Raw genomic sequence first — 20,354 nt, forward strand, 5'->3', positions numbered from 1 at the left:
TACTCCTCCAATCCCTGCAGTACACTTTACTCCTCATTCTATTCCTAACATCACACTCTATACCTACTACCTTTCTCACTATTACTTCCTGCACGTTCTTACACCAGTGCCACACTTCACACACCAACAATGCTATTCTACCTGGACATGCACATCCTCAAATCTTCTCACTAGGCTATCACTATAATTCTTCCTTCATTCATGCGGGACCAGCTCGTAAACAATAACAAGGAGCGGATGAGGGCTGGAGGAAAGAAACTGTCCATTAATGTTTACTCTTCAATCAAGGGGGACATTATGGAGATCGGGGATAAATCACTTCAGGGGCATGGCGAGTGGTGAGGCTGGATGGTACAACCCACAGGGTTCTTTGCTATCTTACTTTCCCTTTTCACTGAAATGTCACCTTCACACACTATACCTGATAAAATACAGTTTATTTCGGCTGTCACTAATTTGTCTCTGCTTATCCTTGAGATGAAATGCTAATCCTGCCCCTCGCTTCCCTTTCAGTTGTAGCAAATGTAGAACGCCTGGAGGATGAGCAGCAGGAAGAGAACTGCACTCTTATGAAGACCTAACATCATGCGACCTTACCCTAGCAATCACCAGCTCAGAGATTAGATTCATGCATTCTCTGCAGGATAGGTTAGATGGGGTCGCACTGGGAGACTCACTGAGCACTAATTGCAGGCACATGGACAGGGGGTAGGACACCCCAGGAAGCAGCTTGCTGGAGCAAGAGCTTGCATCCTAACTCTGCTGTAGAAACCTTAGATTAAGGCCTGACATAGCTGGTGTCACTTGCTGCAGCCTGAAATGAGCTTGTGGTGTCGAAGGGCCATGGTTACTTTTACAGCCAGAGGTAGTGTTATGTGTGCCCTAAATGCTCCCCTCTTGTTTATCACTTACTTGAGGCATCACAGCAGCTCGATCTTCAATCCCTCTTTGCCTGAAAACTGCCTGTTATTGTCTGTAGTTTGGTGACACAATGGTAATGAGGCCCAAGGCCCATGTCAGGTATGCCTCAGACTTCACCATTCAGGTGCAGGATTGTTTCCTGTGTGCCCCGTTTTCCCAAAAATGAACATGGTGAATTTCTAGACCTAGGTATTGTTTGCTCAGCATTATTATACTTCTACTTTGGCATCATGGAATTTTTAACTATTTCACGAGTGCAAGGAAAAAAATGTCAGTAGTTAACATTTTGTTCCAGAATTAATACTTTTGTATATTGTATATAGGCTGAATAATACTTCTACACTTGATTTTGGGATGATGGGTTCTTATCTGGAGGAAACTGGCATGAAAATAGTCTGCGATGTGCTAAAAGATCCTCGTTGCACATTAAAAAGTCTAGAGTAAGTTGGAAATATATATTGTTTATCCACACAACACAACCCCACCTATTCCCACCAAGCTGCTTAAATAGGAGATTTGTGGCTTAGACAGCACTAAAGCCCTTCACGTCTGTGTTAGTGTTTTTCTTCACATATATCTTTGTAACAATTTCACATTTACTTTGATTTTTGTTTAAGGTGTCACATAAAAACATTCTGTCGTCTGGACATTACAGAGTTTAAGGCAACCTTTTTTTTAAACATTGTATTCATGAAACCTTCTTAAGAATCATTTCAGTGAATTTTGTTTTCCTTTCAAGCAAGCGAATTATCATAAACCTGTGCAGAACAATATGTGAGAGTAGAAATTGGTTTATGTTTCACACATTGTCCACATTCAAAACGTGTGCCACAGGCAAATTTTGTAGTGTGTCACTACACATTGGAACAATGTGGAAGTGCACTGATGCTGTTTTGGTTTGGGTGCTTCATAGACATCCCTGACAACTACCTGGAACAAATGCAGGCATTGTTTAAATATGTTACTAACAGTGAAGTTCCTGTATCAGGATTCTTTTGTAAAATAGATGCCTGTGGATCATTTGGCAAGTGAATGTCTATGAGATACTTTTGCAGAGGAGGTTGTGGAGGTCAAGAATTGTTTCACAGGATTTGCTTGTTCTTAATTGCTGAACATGAAAACACTATTAGGCTTACACTGACGACTCCATAAACAGATGGAAGAAGAGTAGGAAGAAAGGAAACAAAGACCTGCACAGGCTTCAATAGAAGGTCTTAATGCAGGGCAGGATTTCCACCTGAAATTTGGAAAATGAAGGGTTTCATAGCAATGACCTTATTTTTATGCAACAGTAATGAAGCTCGCACACATTCTGCGCAATCCGAGTGGAAAGCTGGCAACTTCCCAAAGAAACCATTTTTCTGGTCATTCCTTTCATGATTAATATCAGTCGAGCTGATCCCACTGCATCTCAATGGGTGAAATTGATTTCGTCCAGTAAGGCAAAATGTGTGATAGCAAATTGACATCCCATTTCATTCTCCACCTGATTTTCTTTTTCATTTACTTCTACGATGAATTTCACCCCAAATGAGAATTGTTCAACATTCATTAGCTTCTTTGGTGCAGTGACCAAAAGCTTTGCGAGATGTACTGTAACTTCCTTCCTCAGCTTCCATATATATAATCATAAATTTCAGTGTGGATGCCAATAACACACTTACAAAATAGCATTATCAAGTCACTGTCACTTGATCAGCTCCACATACACAAGCAAATATTGTGGATCAAATAATTTCTAATATGTTTTTACCAAAAGATTCCCATCACAACCACAATCCTGAAGCCTTAAATTTTAGTATGGTGAGCTCTTGTTTTAACTTCCTTGTGAATGCACTTATAAAATTAAAGTTTTTCTACCCTAAAGGTTGGCCAAGAATTCTCTGACACAGAAAAACTATGAAGAACTTGCCTCTGCCATCAGAATCAATCACACTCTCACCCATCTGGATCTAAGTTCCAATGTTATTCAAGACTCTGGAATAAATGTATTGTCTCTGGCATTGATGGACCCAAGCTGCTCAATACAATCATTGATGTAAGCAAAGATTTATAAAGCAATGCTTTGCACACCAGTGTGGTTATACCTTTTACTTCACAACATTTGAAAGGGCATTGACACAATAAGTGTGGCAACATAGTTGTATATTACATTAGTGTTGCATACTGTGGAATTTTTGTAGTGGCGGCCACCTAGTCAAGTCACACAAGCAAAATGGCAACCATAACCATTACGTGTATTTATATAGCATCTTTAATGTCCCAATATGTCTCACAAGGGGGAAAGACAGAGAGAACAAACACTGAGCTGTAGCAGCAGACATTGAGTACTTGGTCATAAAGATGGACTTTGAGAAGTTTTTTTTTTAAGAGGATGAGTGAGAATTGCAGAGGCAATGGGATTTAGGGAGAAAGGGAATTTGAGAGAATGTGGTTGAGGTGGCTGAAGAATATGTCACTGATGTGGCAAAGGGAGGGGATACATGAAAGAGGCCAAAGTCAAGTCAAAGGGTGGAGGTGGAGATATAAAGCTGGAGAAAGTTTCAGACATAATGTGGGGCAAGGCTATGGGAATTTGAGATGAAAATGACAAGTTTAAATTTAAAAAGTTGCAGGGTGGGTAGGTCAGGATGAAGGTGATTAACGACCAGGACTTAATGAGGGATTAGATATGAACTGGTGTATTTTGGACAAGTTGAAGTTGATGGGGATTGGAGGATGGAAGACCAGCAAGGAATGCATTGAAATGATCAAGTGTAGAGGTGACAAAATTATGGATATGGTTTCAGCAGCAAGATGGTTGAGATTGTTTCATAGATGAGAAATATTGTACAGGTGGAAGTAAATGGTCTTGGTGATGGATAGGATGTTCAGTTTGCAACATAGCACTGGGTCAAAATTAATGCCAAGATTTTGCATGGTCAGGAAGGGGGATGGAGTTAGTGGTAATGGAATAGAGTTTATGGTAGGAGCCAAAAAAAGGCTTGTCTTGCAAAATAAATATCAATGAATAAGTAATTGATATTAAAAGTGGTAAAGATTTCCAATGTTTGTATCTACGTCTTTTTTTTCTAGGATGACTGATACAAAACTAACATCTACTTGTTGTGAGAAACTTGCCTCTGTGTTAGTCACAAACCAGTCACTGAGAGAACTAGATCTGAGCATGAATAAATTGGGTGATTCAGGAGTATGTGCACTCTCTACTGCACTGAAGGAGCCATACTGCAAACTGGAAACTCTAGGGTACGTGCCTATTGCGGAGGTTTGACATTCAAACATCATTAATGAAATATTTTATTCTTATTATGATAATGAGTTTAAATTTGGAACTGTGATGAATATCATACGTTGTTTAATTAATTGTCTTATTGAATTCTTTGTATTACAAAAATACTGGATTTTATGGATTCAGTCGGACCGTGTTACTTTGTTGTTACTGAAGGGGCAATATTTTTCCAAGATATTTTCTGCTATTGGTTAACAGTAGAAATCATTTTTCCAACGTTCATAGTTCTTTGTTTCTTAAGTCTCCCAGTGGCGATTCAGTTATTCACTACTCCAGGACAGTTTTTGTCAGGTAAGTAACAATGTGAATTAGACACTCAGCTGCTGCTCCAGAAATGAGGTCCGGGGTATTTCAACACCTGGGCCTCAGTTAAATCCCGTTGGCTGCTTTCCACTTGTTCTGGTTGGGAAGTTGGTGAGAAGTAATGGAAAATCACATGACCCAGCCTGCTCGGATCGGGTAATTGGAAGGATCAGCGGTTAGGGCTGACCTGTATAGGTTTCGTGATCGGAAAGGGAACATGAGTCTGAAGCAGGGGAAGCCTGGCTCTATAAGGAAAGCGAAAGAACACTCTTTATCTTCTTGGGTCTCTTCTGGCCCCATTCCTCTTTGACTTCACCTGGGTGGAAGCTCACTGCGGCTTCCTGCTGATGCCACTGAGTTAAAATTGTAGTCAGGTCCCACTGCTGTCATTGGAAGCTGACATGCATCTGTAAAAAAGGACCCTGCCAGCTTGGTACAGGTGTCTCAGCTGCCTGCTCAGCTCAGCAGGCATTTCCAGGGTGGGATGTAACCTGGGTGATTTTAACTGCCTACCCACCAGTTTCCAGCAGGCAGGTAGGGTTAAAATAGGTCCTCAGGTATGCAAATGATCTTAGCCCAAATTCAGTTACAAAAACTAAATGGCCCTAAAATTCCTTGGGCTGTGATCTGACAATTAGACTGATGTTGGACCTGCTAGCGACCTCTGCCAATGACCCTGCCAGAGTAGTTAGAGCCAGTAGCAGGTCACTTCATGTGATATAGACAGTAGGGCACATCTCAGGCACTCAAGTGCCCTCACTAGTCGGCTTTTATTCCCAGGTGTTGTCGAGCCTGCTTCTGTCCCTTTTATAAGGGGGCCATTGTAAAATAATTTTCAAAAATATCAGTTTTCCTATTCAGGGATCTAGACCACAGTCCTGGCCTGGAATTGCAGGTAGACCTCATTGAAGAGGTTGTTATGTCTCTTTCTTGACCTACCAGCCACAAAGGAACTGCTAGGTCCTTCCTTTCTATGTGAATAGCATTGTTTGGGCCAGGTGCATGCTCTGCCCCAAGCAAAGTCTTTGGCAGCTCTGACTTTAGATTGGGACCTGGCATATCTGTGTCCTAGCTTGGCTTGTAGCCCTTCCACTGCATTTCTGCTGGCGTTACAGTGTGAGTGCACCAAAAACACGTGGAATTTACCCCCAACATCATTAACTGCTCATCTGAAAGGGACTAGGGTTAAATGGTTGATTGGTTGGCATCCTTTCAGCTACAAAAGATGATAGACATGCAGCAACCAATCCATTTAGGTGGACTTTGAGGGGACTTTGTCTTGCCAGGATATGCCAATAATGCAGCGCAAACAGCCAAGATGGAAATTATTGATCTTCTTTTCTGAGTAGCTGTAAGTTGCCCAACACAGGCCTTATAAACCATTAGCTTGGTCCGAAGGGTCAACTTGATGTTATCCCATGCGCATTTCGCAAGTTGGCCAAAGGTGCTTTCCTTATGCGTATATCGAGCTCTGCATCAAGGGACAGATTGTTTGTTACCGGGGACCCAAGGTAACAGAATTTGCTAACAATTTCCAGTGGAGTGTTATTTGCTGTGATCAGGGGCAGAGATGCAACACCTTGTCCCATGATTACTGATCTCACTAAGGCATTCAACACCATCAGCAGAACAGGGTTTTACACGATTTTGGGAAAAATTGGTAGTCCACCAAATCTCCTCAGTCTCATCTACTCTTTCCATGACAACATGCACTGCAATGGCTCCACTTCTGAATGTTTCAGAGTGAAGAATGGAGTGAAACAGGGTTGTACTGTAGCCCCCACTTTGTTTGGAATCTTCTTCTCCACACTCTTGACCTTTGGCTTCCCTGAAGATATGTGTAATGAGAAGCTTTTTCTGATGCAGCATAAATTAAATGCGCGGAGTTCAGTTGATTGAGGATCTCGAACAGGTTTATTAACAGCCAACAAGTATATACAGTATAGAGCTGGCAATTTACATGACTTTCCTCTTGGTGGTACAGTTATAGAGAGAGACTGGCATGTAGTCACATGACTGCATCCTGGTACTCAGCTCATTAGCATACTAAGATCTTCAAGGGAAATTACTCTTAAAGGCAGTCACACAACAACCCCTTCTTTCGAAATACATGTCTCATATTCTAAGAGTTTTGGTTTTGTGCATGGTTTTGTGAAAGGGAGATCATGTTTAACCAATTTATTGGAGTTCTTTGAAGGAGTAACATGTGCCATGGATAAAGGGGAGCCTGTTGATGTACTTTACTTGCATTTCCAGAAGGCATTTGACAAGGTGCGATATAAAAGGTTATTGCGCGAAGTAGGCGCTCATGGTGTAGTGGGTAACATATTAGCATGGATAGAAGATTGGCTGACCAGCAGAAACAGAGAGTACGCATAAATGTGTCCTCTGATTGGCAGAATGTGATGAGTGGAGTCCTGCAGGGGTCTCTGCTGGGGCCTTAACCTTTTACAATTTACATCAATGACTTAGATGAGGGGAGTGATGGCATGGTAGCTAAACTTGCAGATGACACAAAGGTAGGTAGGAAAGTATGTTGTGAAGAGGACATAAGGGGGTTGCAGACCGATATAGGTAGGTTTAGTGAGTGGGCAAAAATCTGGCAGATAGAGTATAATGTGGGAAAATATAAAGTTGTTCACTTTGGCAGGAAGAATAAAAAAGCAGAGTATTACTTAAACGGAGAATGACTGCAGAACTCCGAGGTGCAGAGAGATCTAGGTGTTCTAGTGCATGAGTCACAAAAAGTTAGTATACAGGTATAACAAGGAATAAAGAAGGCTAATGGAATGCTATCCTTTATTATGAGAGGAATTGAAAATAAAAGTAAGGATGTTGTGCTTCAGTTATACAGGACATTGGTGAGACCACATCTCGAATACTGTGTGCAGTTTGGTCTCTTTATTTAAGGGTGGATGTGAATGCATTGGAGGCGGTTCAGAGGAGGTTTACTAGATTGATAGCTGGAATGAGCGGGTTGTCTTATGAGGAAAGGTTGGACAGACTGGGCTTGTTTTCACTGGAGTTTAGAAGAGTGAAGGGAGACTTGATTGAAGTATATAAGATCCTGAATGGTCTTGACAAGGTGGATGTGGAAAGGATGTTTCCTCTTGTGGGTGAGTCCAGAACTAGAGGGCACTGTTTTAAAATTAGGGGTCAACCTTTTAGGACAAAGATGAGGAGAAATTTTTTCTCTCAGAGGGGTTTGCGACTTTGGAACTCTCTGCCTTAGAAGGTGGCAGAGGCAGGGTCATTGAATTATTTTAAGGCGGGGGTAGATAGATTCTTGTTAGACAAGGGAATCAAAGGTTATCAGGGGTAGAATGGGAGTCTGGAATTCGAGACACAAACAGAACAGCCATGATCTTATTGAATGTCAGAGCAGGCTAGAATGGCCGAATGGTCTACTTCTGCTCCTAATTTGTATGTTTGTAAGAACATATAAAATCAGATGACATCAAAATTATTTACACATGGATAGAGATTGTGAAATTTACAGATATAGAGGCTCAAAAGTCCATAAATCGTCCCGGTGGTTTGACAACTCTTGCTCATGGAGTTTGTGTTTCATCTGTTCCTGATCTTTCTGAAGTTTCTCCCTCTCTGCATTCAGTTTCGGTTACTCTGTCTTCAGCTTGCTAACATACTCTGTTGCTTTTCTCAAGATGACCACTTTTGGGGCCTTGTCATTCTTGGAAAGTTCCAGCACCTCATCTGGAAGAGCCAATAGACAATGCTTCAACTCATTCCTCCTCTGCCTCTTCAGGGCATTGCTTGTTCTTTGCCTCTCCTCATCCGCCGCGACTGAAGGCTTGGGGCTCCAGGTTGAGGATTTGTTGGGTGAAGAGTACTTGGTCTCATGGAGATACCTGTCTGTTCTGGCTCACTGTGGTGTTAGCAATTCGATAGAGAGCAGAAGTGAAGGCGCGACATAGTTGTGCTGTTGCTGGGTTTCCAGACTGCACCATTTCATGCTGGTCAGAATCTGCGAGCGGGTTCCGGTCCTCAGAGATTTCGACTTGCAAATGGTCACGTGGATAGTTATGATGTTGAGGTCCCTACACGCTGGTACTCCTACCACTTCTGGTATACTCATGTCTACTAGGTAGAATGTTTGTGGTTTCCATGCCGACTTGCCGTATTTGCATTACATTGTCAGTGTGCCACTGCAAGGGGTGGGTGACCCATTGTAAGCAGAATGTTGTCGGTTGTATCATTGATTTCCAATGACTCTGGCATATATCTTTGAGGATTTGGACTGGTAGGATATTTGCACTAGTGCCAGTGTCAATCTTGACCCTGAGTGTATGTTTGCCAGCTTTTTTTCGGCACGTGATGTTGATAGTGGTGAAAGCTTCTAGTTGTTGGACCTCATCAACATGATGTGCCAGGTTCACAATGTGGAATGCCTGTTCATCTTCTATTTCTCTCTGAGTCTTGTCTCAGATCTGCTTTGCCATGGATTTTGTGTATCAGCTTGCGTTTATGCCAGTCTCTGGCACTTTCTTTGCTGCTGTTGCCCAGTTTTCTGTTTGCCTGAGTCCTGCCATGACTTCTGACTGTGCTTTTGCAGCCAGAATTCCTGCCCAGTGTCCTTTTACGGTGCCTGCCTTGCACAGGTCTCGAAATGCAGGGCAATTTCACCGTGAGTGGGACAGACCGCAATTACCACACAGCTTGCAAACTCTTTTCGACCTGGTTATGGACCTAACACTGGTGGTTGCACCTAGTGCTTGCAGGTGCTGTTGCCCAGCCACAATGGCTTCATACTTCCTGCCATCTTCCAGAAGTGCATCAATTCTGTGACCTTTCTTTTTCCACAAGAGGTCTTTCTGAAATGCTTCAATGGGTGTTGATACAATCACCAGCTCCATTATTCAGTCTGACAGCTCAGCTTCTGAGACATCACATTCATTGCCCTTACTACGACATCTGCTGATAAACTGTTCTATTGATTCCTGCGGCTGTTGCCTGTAGGACATCAATTCCAGACGATGAATTCGAAAATTCAGTCTCAATTTTAGTTGATCTTCCAGCACTTTCCATATCGTTGTGGGATCTTTCCAGTCCTGTTCAGATAATCCAGAGGAATTGATTCTATGCAATCCCTCATTTCCAATCACAATTATGATTCTTACAGCCTGTTTTTCTGGTTCTATGATTACTTGGTCTATAAAGCATAGTTGTATTCTTTGTTGGAACAGTTTGAACTTGGATGGGATATCCAAGGCTTTCCAGTTCATGCTGGGAAAATAGCTATCCATGTTCCTGCTGTTCTTTTGCTTTAAAACCTGCTTTAAGACCTGGTTCTGTGACTCTGTATTATTTTCCCTTTAAAACAATTTTCTGTTCTTTAAACTGATTGGTTTGATTGACAAGAGCAGCTTGTCTGTTTATCGAGCTTCCAGCACTCTAGTCTGTTTGTTTATACAGCTGTTCAATATATATTTCTTGTGCTTTATTGGGAAAATAAGTTGTTTATGCACCCATTCAATAGGCAATTCTTCACGGTTGAGTGGTTTTATGAGGTTTTTTTCAAACTTAGGCTGAGTGAATGAGAAAGCTGGAGTGATTTAATGGGTTCTATTTATAGCTCTACCTGCAAGCCACATGGATGGAGGATTCCCGTGCTTTTTGCTGTCGGCGCCTCCTGTAATGGCACTGACCTAATCAGTCTCGGGGAGCCTTTAAAAACAATCAATCAGCCTAAGGTAGGGATTGGGTTTTCCCTGTTTTTTTTAACAGAGCCTTAAAAAAAATCAACTTTGCAAGCACCTCGAAGTTTTTATTTAACTGGGGTTCCTGTACCGATGACTCACTTACTCACCAGCTCACAGTGATTGATTTGCAGCCTGTCATTCAGCTCTGTTCTCTACAGCTGGAGGTGAATTTTTCTTTCTTCTTTACATTGTTTGGGCCAATATTTCTTTTAATTTTCTCTCTTTTAGCTGTAGGCTGTTTTAAAAGCTGTTGATCTGTGGTCTTCAATTTTGGATTCTGTCTTCTCACCACAGCTGCCAACCTGTAATGAGAAGCTTTTTATGTTGTCTGATGCAACATAAATAAGATGCATGGAGTTCAGGTGATTGAGGATCTCAAACAGGTTTACTGGCAGCTAGCAAGTATATTAGCAGTTCTTGCAAAAAATTCCAGAGGTCACAATTCTGCATAACATTTTCAAGCATTTCCTTGTGCAAGAAATTCTAAACATTTTACAAGATATGTAGCCACATGCTTTTCCAAAGCATTGATACATATAGTCAGACAATTAATTTGATTCTCAACACAATGACTTGTTCCTTAAACTTCAACACATGTTATAAAGCCCAATACTATGTAATTGCTATTCCAGCATAAGATGTCAGACAAACCATGTCTAAGTTTGTCAAATGTTTACTTCTGTCCTTATCACAGCTTGCTTAGCCACATTATTTAACAATCGCATCTTGACATTTTCAAGACAAGATTAACTGTCATACTTTGCTTACTGAAATAACAATTATGTATCACTTCTCGGCATTTCATAAGCTTATAAAAATTCCCCGAAATCAACACCGCCTATTTCCATCCCCATAACTTTGCCTGTCTCGGCCCCTGCCTCAGCTCGTCTGCTGCTGAAACCTCATCCATGCTTTCTCTACCTCTCGACTTAACTATTCTAACACACACCTGGCTGGCCTCTCACATTCTACCCTCTGTAAACTTGAGGTCATCCAAAACTCTGCCGCCTGTGCCCTAATTCATACAGTCCCATTTACCTATCACCCCTGTGCTTGTTGACCTACACTGACTCTTGCTTAAACAACACCGAGATTTTAAAATTCTCAGCCTGACATATGAATTAGGAGCAGGACTAGGCCACTCAGCCCCTTGAGCCTGCTCTGCCATTCAATAAGATCATGGCTGATCTGATTACTCCACATTCCTGCCTATCCCCAATAACCTTTCACCCCCTTGCTTATCAAGAATCTATCTACCATTGCCTTAAAAATATTCAAAGACTCTGCTTCCACCACCTTTTGAAGAAGAGTTATACGGACATCAACTGAAACTAGGCCCTAGTGAGATTGGAACTCACTACCCCTATTTTACGAGATTAGTACTCTAACACCTGAGCTATGGGACCAGATGTCAGCCAGCAGGAGGCAGTGGTCAGAGAAGAACACTGGTTTAACGTCGGTGGCTCTGACTGTGAATGTACGGGACACAAACAGGAAGTCAGTCCTGGAATGGATGGACCTGTCGGGTCTTGACCAGGTTTATCTACGCTGTGCTCCGTCTGCAGGTGAAGACATCGGGCAGCTTGGCATCTTTTACTGTTTCCATCAGGAGTCTGGACTTGTTTTCAAATCCCTCCATGGCCGGGTTCCTCCCTATCTCTGTAATCTCGTCCAGCTCTGAGATATCTGTGCCCTTCTAATTCCGGCTCTCGCGCATCCCTGATTTTAATCTCTCCACCACTGGCAGCCGTGTGTTCAGCTGCCTAGACCCTAAGCTCTGGAATCAGCTCCCTAAACCTCTCCACCTTTCTACCTCGCTTTGCTCCTTTAAGACTCCTTAATACCTGCCTCTTTGACCAAGCATTTGATCATCTGCCTAAATATTACAATAAAGGCAACATATAAAAAAAAGTTGTTGTTGTACCCTGGGCCTTGCCAGGAAAGGATTGAGAGAGAAGCATCTCCAATTACACCATGCAACTCTTAAATAGGCCACACGGGGGTGCCAGAGATAAATATCTAAATCCTGTTCCACAATCTATTCCAAAACAATGCATGGCCTTTGAAATGCCACTGTGGGATAGTAGCTTCTGTACACTTAATGTGTTCATATAGAATTACCTTTTCTGCTCTTATTTTAAATTAAATGAGTTAATGCTTCCATTAAAATAGCAAAGGAATTCAATGAACATGGTTAGAAATTTTGGCCGGAATTTAACACCCGCCCCCACCCCCATCCCCCCGCACCCCAGCAGTGGGCTGGAGGCAGAGCCCGGGGTAAAATAGTGTGGGTGTAGGAGGCAGGTGGGTGCTGCGCCCATCCACTACCTGCCCCCGCGGCTATTTTACCAGCAAACGACCCGTCTGCTTCAGGCCAATTGAAGCCATTCAGTGGCCAATTAATGGCTTCTTCCCACCACCGCTGGCATTTTAACAGCGGCGGACGGGAACCTCAACAACTGAGGAGGCTGCCCAGTAATACAAGGCGGCCTCCTCGCAGGCTGGGGAGTGCCCTTCTGTTCGGGCACCCTGTACCCCATGGAGGCACCCCCAGCAGCAAAGGCTGCCCCCGCTAAAACTGCCCCGCCCAATCTTGCTCTCCGGCCCATCCCCCCCACCGTCCGTGGCCTAGCCAATTGTCCCCGGCGAGGCCCGACACCCTTTTTGGAGGCCGGTGTCTATCATTCCTCTTCTTGCTGGGTGCAGTCCCAGCAGTGGCCACCGCTCCTGGTGGTGCTGCTGGGTCTGAAGAGCTGTTGGCCTTCTGATAAGCCAGCAGTTCTTGGAGGCAGGACTTCCTGCATCAGAGGAGTGGAAGTCCTGCCTGAGGCCAATTAAGGGCTTGAGCCATGCAAACCAGCAATGTGGGCTTCCAGGCTCAATTTTTCAGCCAGTGGGCGGGGCCACCGCCCCAACGTTAAATTCTGGCCTTCGACTTTGCCTTAGAAATTCTTTCAGGATAGTGGTTTTGGTCACTATTGGAAGTGGTCTGAAAGCCTTCTGTTCAGGAATGTGCCCATACTGTATCTAATCATATGATAGTGGAGTAACAAGGGTGTAACAAAAAGGACACCTTTGTGATCTGAATTGGATATTGTACAACCAATTTTCATTTAGTTTCTACACTATTGTTTCAATGGGAATTGGACAGAAATGAAATGACAGTTTAAAAGAAAAATCTATTGATTTAGCACATGAGGCCTGTGATTGTCAAGAGGGCCTTAATTTGGTGTCCAGCACTCCTGACAGGCGCCTAATAGATACATTTAAATAATTGTGTTATGACATGATTAGGACCCGAACATTATTTTTGTCAGACTCAGTGCTTCCCCCACTGCTTTCTAAATTCATCCATAAATCACGAGCAGTACAGAGTAGAAACAGGCCAGTTCCAGCAATTTTTGAAGGGACATTCACAAACTCTAATTCAAAATGCTGCAACTAAACGCTGGTTTACTAAAGAAGTTGAAGCGCTTGTCAAAAGGAAGAAGAAGGCTTATGTTAGGATGAGACGTGAAGGCTCAGTTCGGGCGCTTGAGAGTTACAAGCTAGCCAGGAAGGGTCTAAAGGGAGAGCTAAGAAGAGCAAGGAGAGGACACGAGAAGTCATTGGCGGATAGGATCAAGGAAAACCCTAAGGCTTTCTATAGGTATATCAGGAATAAAAGAATGACTAGAGTTAGATTAGGGCCAATCAAGGATAGTAGTGGGAAGTTGTGTGTGGAATCAGAGGAGATAGGGGAAGTGTTAAATGAATATTTTTCGTCAGTATTTACAGTAGAGAAAGAAAATGTTGTCAAGGAGAATACTGAGATACAGACTACTAGGCTAGATGGGATTGAGGTTCACAAGGAGGAGGTGTTAGCAATTTTGGAAAGTGTGAAAATAGATAAGTCCCCTGGGCCAGATGGGATTTATCCTAGGATTCTCTGGGAAGCCAGGGAGGAGATTGCAGAGCCTTTGTCCTTGATCTTTATGTCGTCATTGTCGACAGGAATAGTGCCGGAAGACTGGAGGATAGCAAATGCTGTCCCCTTGTTCAAGAAGGGGAGTAGAGACAGCCCTGGTAATTATAGACCTGTGAGCCTTACTTCGGTTGTGGGTAAAATGTTGGAAAAGGTTATAAGAGATAGGATTTATAATCATCATGAAAAGAATAAGTTCATTAGCGATAGTCAGCACGATTTTGTGAAGGGTAGGTCGTGCCTCACAAACCTTATTGAGTTTTTTGAGAAGGTGACCAAACAGGTGGATGAGGGTAAAGCAGTGGATGTGGTGTATATGGATTTCAGTAAGGCGTTTGATAAGGTTCCCCACGGTAGGCTATTGCAGAAAATACGAAAGTATGGGGTTGAAGGTGATTTAGAGCTTTGGATCAGAAATTGGCTAGCTGAAAAAAGACAGAAGGTGGTGGTTGATGGCAAATGTTCATCCTGGAGTTTAGTTACTAGTGGTGTACCGTAAGGATCTGTTTTGGGGCCACTGCTGCTTGTCATTTTTATAAATGACCTGGAAGAGGGTGTAGAAGGGTGGGTTAGTAAATTTGCGGATGACACGAAGGTCGGTGGAGTTGTGGATAGTGCCGAAGGATGTTGTAGGGTACAGAGGGACATAGATAGGCTGCAGAGCTGGGCTGAGAGATGGCAAATGGAGTTTAATGCGGAAAAGTGTGAGGTGATTCACTTTGGAAGGAGTAACAGGAATGCAGAGTACTGGGCTAATGGGAAGATTCTTGGTAGTGTAGATGAACAGAGAGATCTTGGTGTCCAGGTACATAAATCCCTGAAAGTTGCTACCCAGGTTAATAGGGCTGTTCAGAAGGCATATGGTGTGTTAGCTTTTATTAGTAGGGGAATCGAGTTTCGGAGCCACGAGGTCATGCTGCAGCTGTACAAAACTCTGGTAAGGCCGCACCTGGAGTATTGCGTGCAGTTCTGGTCACCGCATTATAGGAAGGATGTGGAAGCTTTGGAAAGGGTGCAGAGGAGATTTACTAGGATGTTGCCTGGTATGGAGGGAAGGTCTTACGAGGAAAGGCTGAGGGACGAGGTTATTTTCGTTGGAGAGAAGGAGGAGGAGAGGTGACTTAATAGAGACATATAAGATAATCAGAGGGTTAGATAGGGTGGATAGTGAGAGTCTTTTTCCTCGGATGGTGATGGCAAACACGAGGGGACATAGCTTTAAGTTGAGGGGTGATAGATATAGGACAGATGTTAGAGGTAGTTTCTTTACTCAGAGAGTAGTAGGGGCGTGGAACGCCCTGCCTGCAACAGTAGTAGACTCGCCAACTTTAAGGGCATTTAAGTGGTCATTGGATAGACATATGGATGAAAATGGAATAGTGTAGGTCAGATGGTTTCACAGGTCGGCGCAACATCGAGGGCCGAAGGGACTGTACTGCGCTGTAATGTTCTAATGTTCTAATGTTCTAAAAACTGTTTGGCAGAAATTTTGCTTGCATTTTTCGATAGAAACATAGAAAATAGGAGCAGGAGTAGGCCATTAGGCCCTTCGGGCCTGCTCCACCATTGAAAAAAGATCATGGTTGATCGTCCAATTCTGCATCCTGTTCCCTCTTTCTCCCCATATCCCTTGATCCCTTTGGTATTAAGAAATAGATCTATCTTCTTCTTGAATATATTTAATAACCTTCACTGCCTTCTGCGGTAGAGAATTCCACAGGCTCACCACCCCCCCCCCCCCCCCCCCCCCACTCTGAATGAAGAAATTTCTCCTCATCTCTGTTCTAAATGGCATACCCTCATATCCTGAGACTGTGACTCCTGGTTCTGGATGAAGAATCTCTTGTCTTTTTCTTGTAGTTGCTGGAAAACGTTCAGAAAGATCTACTTTGGATGATCCAGTTTTTTGGAGTGGCTGGTAGTTCTTGTGTTCATTCCCTTCGCAGCTGTTGTAAAAGAAAAAGGCAGGGCTTGTGGGCTGAAGACATCGGCAGAATTCCCACGAGTGTCGCCAATCTACTGAATGATTGCATAAAGCAGGCATACAATATGGCAAGGTGGTAGAAATAGGGGCCAACACATTTGCAGTTGGTTCCTTCTTGGAAAAGGTTAATTCTCTGCAGTTGAAAGGATGTCAAGGCCTTAGGAAGGGTGCAGAGGAGAATTACTAGAATGGTACCAAGGATTAGGAACTTTAGTTATGTGGAGGTACTGGAGGAGCTGGGATTGTTATTCTCGGAACAGAGAAGGTTAAGAGGAGATTTAATAGAGATGTTCAGAATCATGAAGGGTTTTAATAGAATAAATAAGGAAAAACAGTTTCTACTAGCAGGAGGATCAATAACCTAAGGACACAGATTTAAAGTAATTGGCAAAAGAACTAAAAGGGAGATGAGGTTTTTTAAGTAGTCAGTTATTTGAATCAGGAAAACACTGCCTAAAAGGCTGGTGGATGCAGAATTAATATTAACTTTCAAAAGGGAATTGGATAAACACTTGAAGAGGAATAATTTGTAGGGCTATGGGGAAAAAGCAGGGGAGTGGGGCTAATTGGATAGCTCTTCCGAGGAGCTGGCATAGGCACAATAGGTCTGTAATGTATGGGTCTATGATTCTCTGAAAGCTTCTTTGTCTGGAACTGTCAGTCTTTGGACTAGTGGCAGATTAATATTGCAATTCCTCCCTCTCTACCCGGCAGGCAATTCAGCTATGCTGATACTGACGTAGACGCCCACCCACTTTATGCAAATATGCAAACTCTGGGAATTCTGACTGTAGCTAATCCTGGAATTCTGCTCCACTGTAGTTACGGCGATTGGAGTTTTCAGAGGCAATAAATCTGCATGCTTTGGGACTATTTTGCAATACTGAATTGCATAAAAGACATGTTTGCTGGAATACCTGAATCTATCAGAAATTCTAAGCTAAATTATGCCCGTGATGCACTTGCATAGATTCTGTTAAGTGGCATGAAATAAAGATATTAAGCAAACTTAGAGAAAGAAACCCACTGACTCCATCATAGACACTTAAAAAAAATCAATGCTACAAAGGCTGGCATTTTATGTTGGTGAAGGAGTTCTCGACGTCCAGAAAAAGTGATGCCGAAAACCACGCGTCACCTCTTCTCCGGAAGGCCCGCCAAATCTAGTGCCAATCAGGCAGTTAAGTGGACAGTGTCAGGTCTTCCACGGGATCTAGGACCCTGTCATCAGAAGTCCCTCCCTTGCAGAGCTGCTGGCCAATCCGCTGAACAGCATCACTGTGGAGTACCTACTAGAGGCCCAGGAGTGGTGCCAGACCCAGGCTACAGATAGGTCAGGGTGGGAGGGGTCTCATGGGGTGGTGGTTATGGGAGAGGGGGTGGTCAGTAGCAAGTGCAGGGGTGTGGATCTCAGCGGGCCCCTCCCTTCCCAATTCTGAGTCCCTCATTCAAGCACTAAGTGCCTTTTTTAACAAGGGACTCCCTACCCCCCACCCTGGAGCCAGGAAGCATCTTGCACAGGGCTCCCTGCAACGTGGCTAATTGTGGTGGTGGTGGGATAAGGCCCTTAATTGGGGATTAGTTGCCTCAATTGGTGGGGGGTGGGAAGATGGAGGGAATCGCCCCAAACTAAATTTTGGTGGCGGCAGGAAGATGGAGGGAACCACCCCAAACCATCCCACATGATTTTATGCTCTCCCGCCTCCAAATCTGTTGCGGAGGAGAGCATAAAATTCCCCCAAAAATCTCTTCCAGTTTTCACAATAACCCATATCTATTTCTGATCTCTTTAGGTTAAAGCGAACATCTCTCACTGATGGATGTTGTAAGAAACTTGTAACGGCACTCAGCACAACACAGACAATAACACATCTTGACTTAAGCGATAACTCATTTACAGACAGTTCCATAAAGAATTTCTGCAGCCTCATTCTGACATGTGGCAACCTGGAGGTTATAAGGTGAAATTATATATATTATATCTAAATTGTGCATGTACTATGTTTGTACCAATTCTGCTACGTGGTTTGAAGTACAGAAACTACATAAGAAAATCAAAAGAAAAGAATGTGTGGAGTGAAATTCTGCTCTGCACCGTCACAGTACAGACACAATGGGCTAGATTTTACAGCCTCCCTTCGATGTTGGTGGTCATGGCAGGGGTGGGGGGGGGGGTAGTTGCAGAAAATGTCTCCAGGAGAGGCCTAGCACAGGCCTTGACGCTGGGAAGGCCTGGCCCGATATTGCCAGTGGTGGCGAGGTCTCGTGGCAGCACCCTGCTCCCGTGCCCCCCCCCCACTCCCCGGCTGCTTAGCGACGGGATGGTGGGAAGGGTTAAAGATAAAAGTTTGTGAACTTCGTGGCGGGGGGGTGGTGCTTTGTGGGGAAGGGCAGGTACACAAGGTAAGTATTCTGGGGGTAGAAAGGGCATGGAATGAAGTGTATGTTTATTGGGGTGGGAGAGGGACTAGAAACATACATTTAATTTTTAAAAATAAAGTTTAATCCAATTTTTCTTTAAATATTTAAATTATTGTGTAGGGCTTGACGCCCTTTAAAAATGGCGTCGGCACCTGCGCAGAGGTGTCTGACGCTGTTGCCGGGGATGGACCACCTGCCCCTGCCTCATCATCGGGGCGGGGAGGGGGGTGGTGGGGTGTTTGGGGAGATCTGCCCTGTCCATTTAAATGAGCCACCATGTTCAATATCGCGGCGGCTTTGTGATGCGCGGTCCGCACGGTTTATGGCCGCCGCAGATCTCGGTGGCGGTGATGTAAAATTCAGCCAAATGCCTTTATTTGCAGCCAGTTACCACCTCTGTTAAAATGGTGGAGAAAGGAATTTCATACAGATATGTTCAGTATTCAGACTTTTTTTGCATAGTACAGCTTCGCTCGAAATAATTCAAAGGAAATTCAGTGTTATTTGAAGAATGCTGATTAATATATAAAGGGAGATTTTCTAACACAAAGTTAGAGGCGGGGAGAGCATTGTTATGACCAGGTGAGAAGGAGTCTAGGGGTTCCCTCTCAGCCTTTGCCTGGTTTAACTGTAACAGGGTTTAATTTTAAAAACACAGTGTTTTTAGCTTCCCCTCAGTGAATCCTTGTTCACTGCTTCAATTGTAAGGCAAACAAATCAATTCAGACAGGCTTTCTTAGATTTTAAACAAGGAAGGTAGAAGTTTATAAATCTTAAACTCTAATCCGGTTACCGACTACGAATATGCAACGCGACCACTCTAGCATGCATACGTGATAAACACACGTGCAGATAGAGACAGAAAAGTAGAAAAGAACATAGGGGAAAGGTTTGAGGCAATAGATGGGTTTCTATTTTACTGTCCTTTGAGTTTGCTGTGAAGTCTTTGGTTGCCGGTCAGACTTGCAATTCGTTGGGGCCCAGTGCACGCTTCAACTTGTTTCAAGGTTGGAGTCTTCTCTCTCTCTCTCGAAGTTTATGTGTCTTCCTTGGGTCTGGTGGCTTAGGAGAAAGAGAGACAGAGGCTTCCTTGCTTCAGGTTCCTGTTCCAAACAGCCTCTTCCTCTTTCTCTGTGGCACAATACAAAAAGCCCCAGGTTGCCAGCAGGGTAGTCATTTCTGAAGAAGTCATATCTGACTCGAAACGTTAACTCTGTTTCTCTCTCCACAGATGCTTCCAGACTTGCTGAGCATTTCCAGTACTTTCTGTTTTCATTTCAGATTTCCAGCATCTGCAGCATTTTGCTTTTATATCAGTATCTCACAATATTTTTCTCTGGTATAGGTTAGAGCAGAACCAGTTTACAACAAATGGACAGATGGCACTAAAGAAGCTCAGCCTGGAGAAATCAGGAGTTCAGATTGCTGTAGAAAGAAGAAAAATTGTTGCCTAACATTCTTTAAATTATAATTTGTGGTTGTCTTCCGTAATTGATTCTATAATTCCTCTGATAACAAAAACATATTATGAGCATATATTGTTATGCATATGAATAAATAGATAGAAGAACTATGCTGACATCCTCTGCTTTCCCGTTATATTACATGCCCGTGTCATGTTACTTTATGATTAATGATATTTGTTGTTTGTAAGATTTTCTATATTATAATTATTGGAAAGAGATTGTATTTATATATTTAGCATATAAATGTACCCAGATTTGAGTGCAATACTATGTGCCTAGCAATTCA

General features: G+C 43.2%; 1 protein-coding gene across 1 annotated transcript in view; it reads left to right on the plus strand.

The window, feature by feature from the left end:
• LOC137375045 (NLR family CARD domain-containing protein 3-like) overlaps positions 1–20,056 on the plus strand; it is a 40,714-nt gene extending 20,658 nt beyond the window's left edge. The window contains exons 6-10 of the mRNA XM_068041670.1: positions 1,245–1,361; positions 2,789–2,959; positions 3,997–4,167; positions 17,975–18,142; positions 19,948–20,056. Coding sequence (XP_067897771.1) covers positions 1,245–1,361; positions 2,789–2,959; positions 3,997–4,167; positions 17,975–18,142; positions 19,948–20,056 — 736 coding nt within the window. The remainder of the gene's footprint in view (positions 1–1,244; positions 1,362–2,788; positions 2,960–3,996; positions 4,168–17,974; positions 18,143–19,947) is intronic.
• The last annotated feature ends 298 nt before the right edge of the window (positions 20,057–20,354 follow it).

Source organism: Heterodontus francisci, chromosome 11, assembly GCF_036365525.1.
Source record: "Heterodontus francisci isolate sHetFra1 chromosome 11, sHetFra1.hap1, whole genome shotgun sequence".
NCBI lineage: Eukaryota > Metazoa > Chordata > Chondrichthyes > Heterodontiformes > Heterodontidae > Heterodontus > Heterodontus francisci.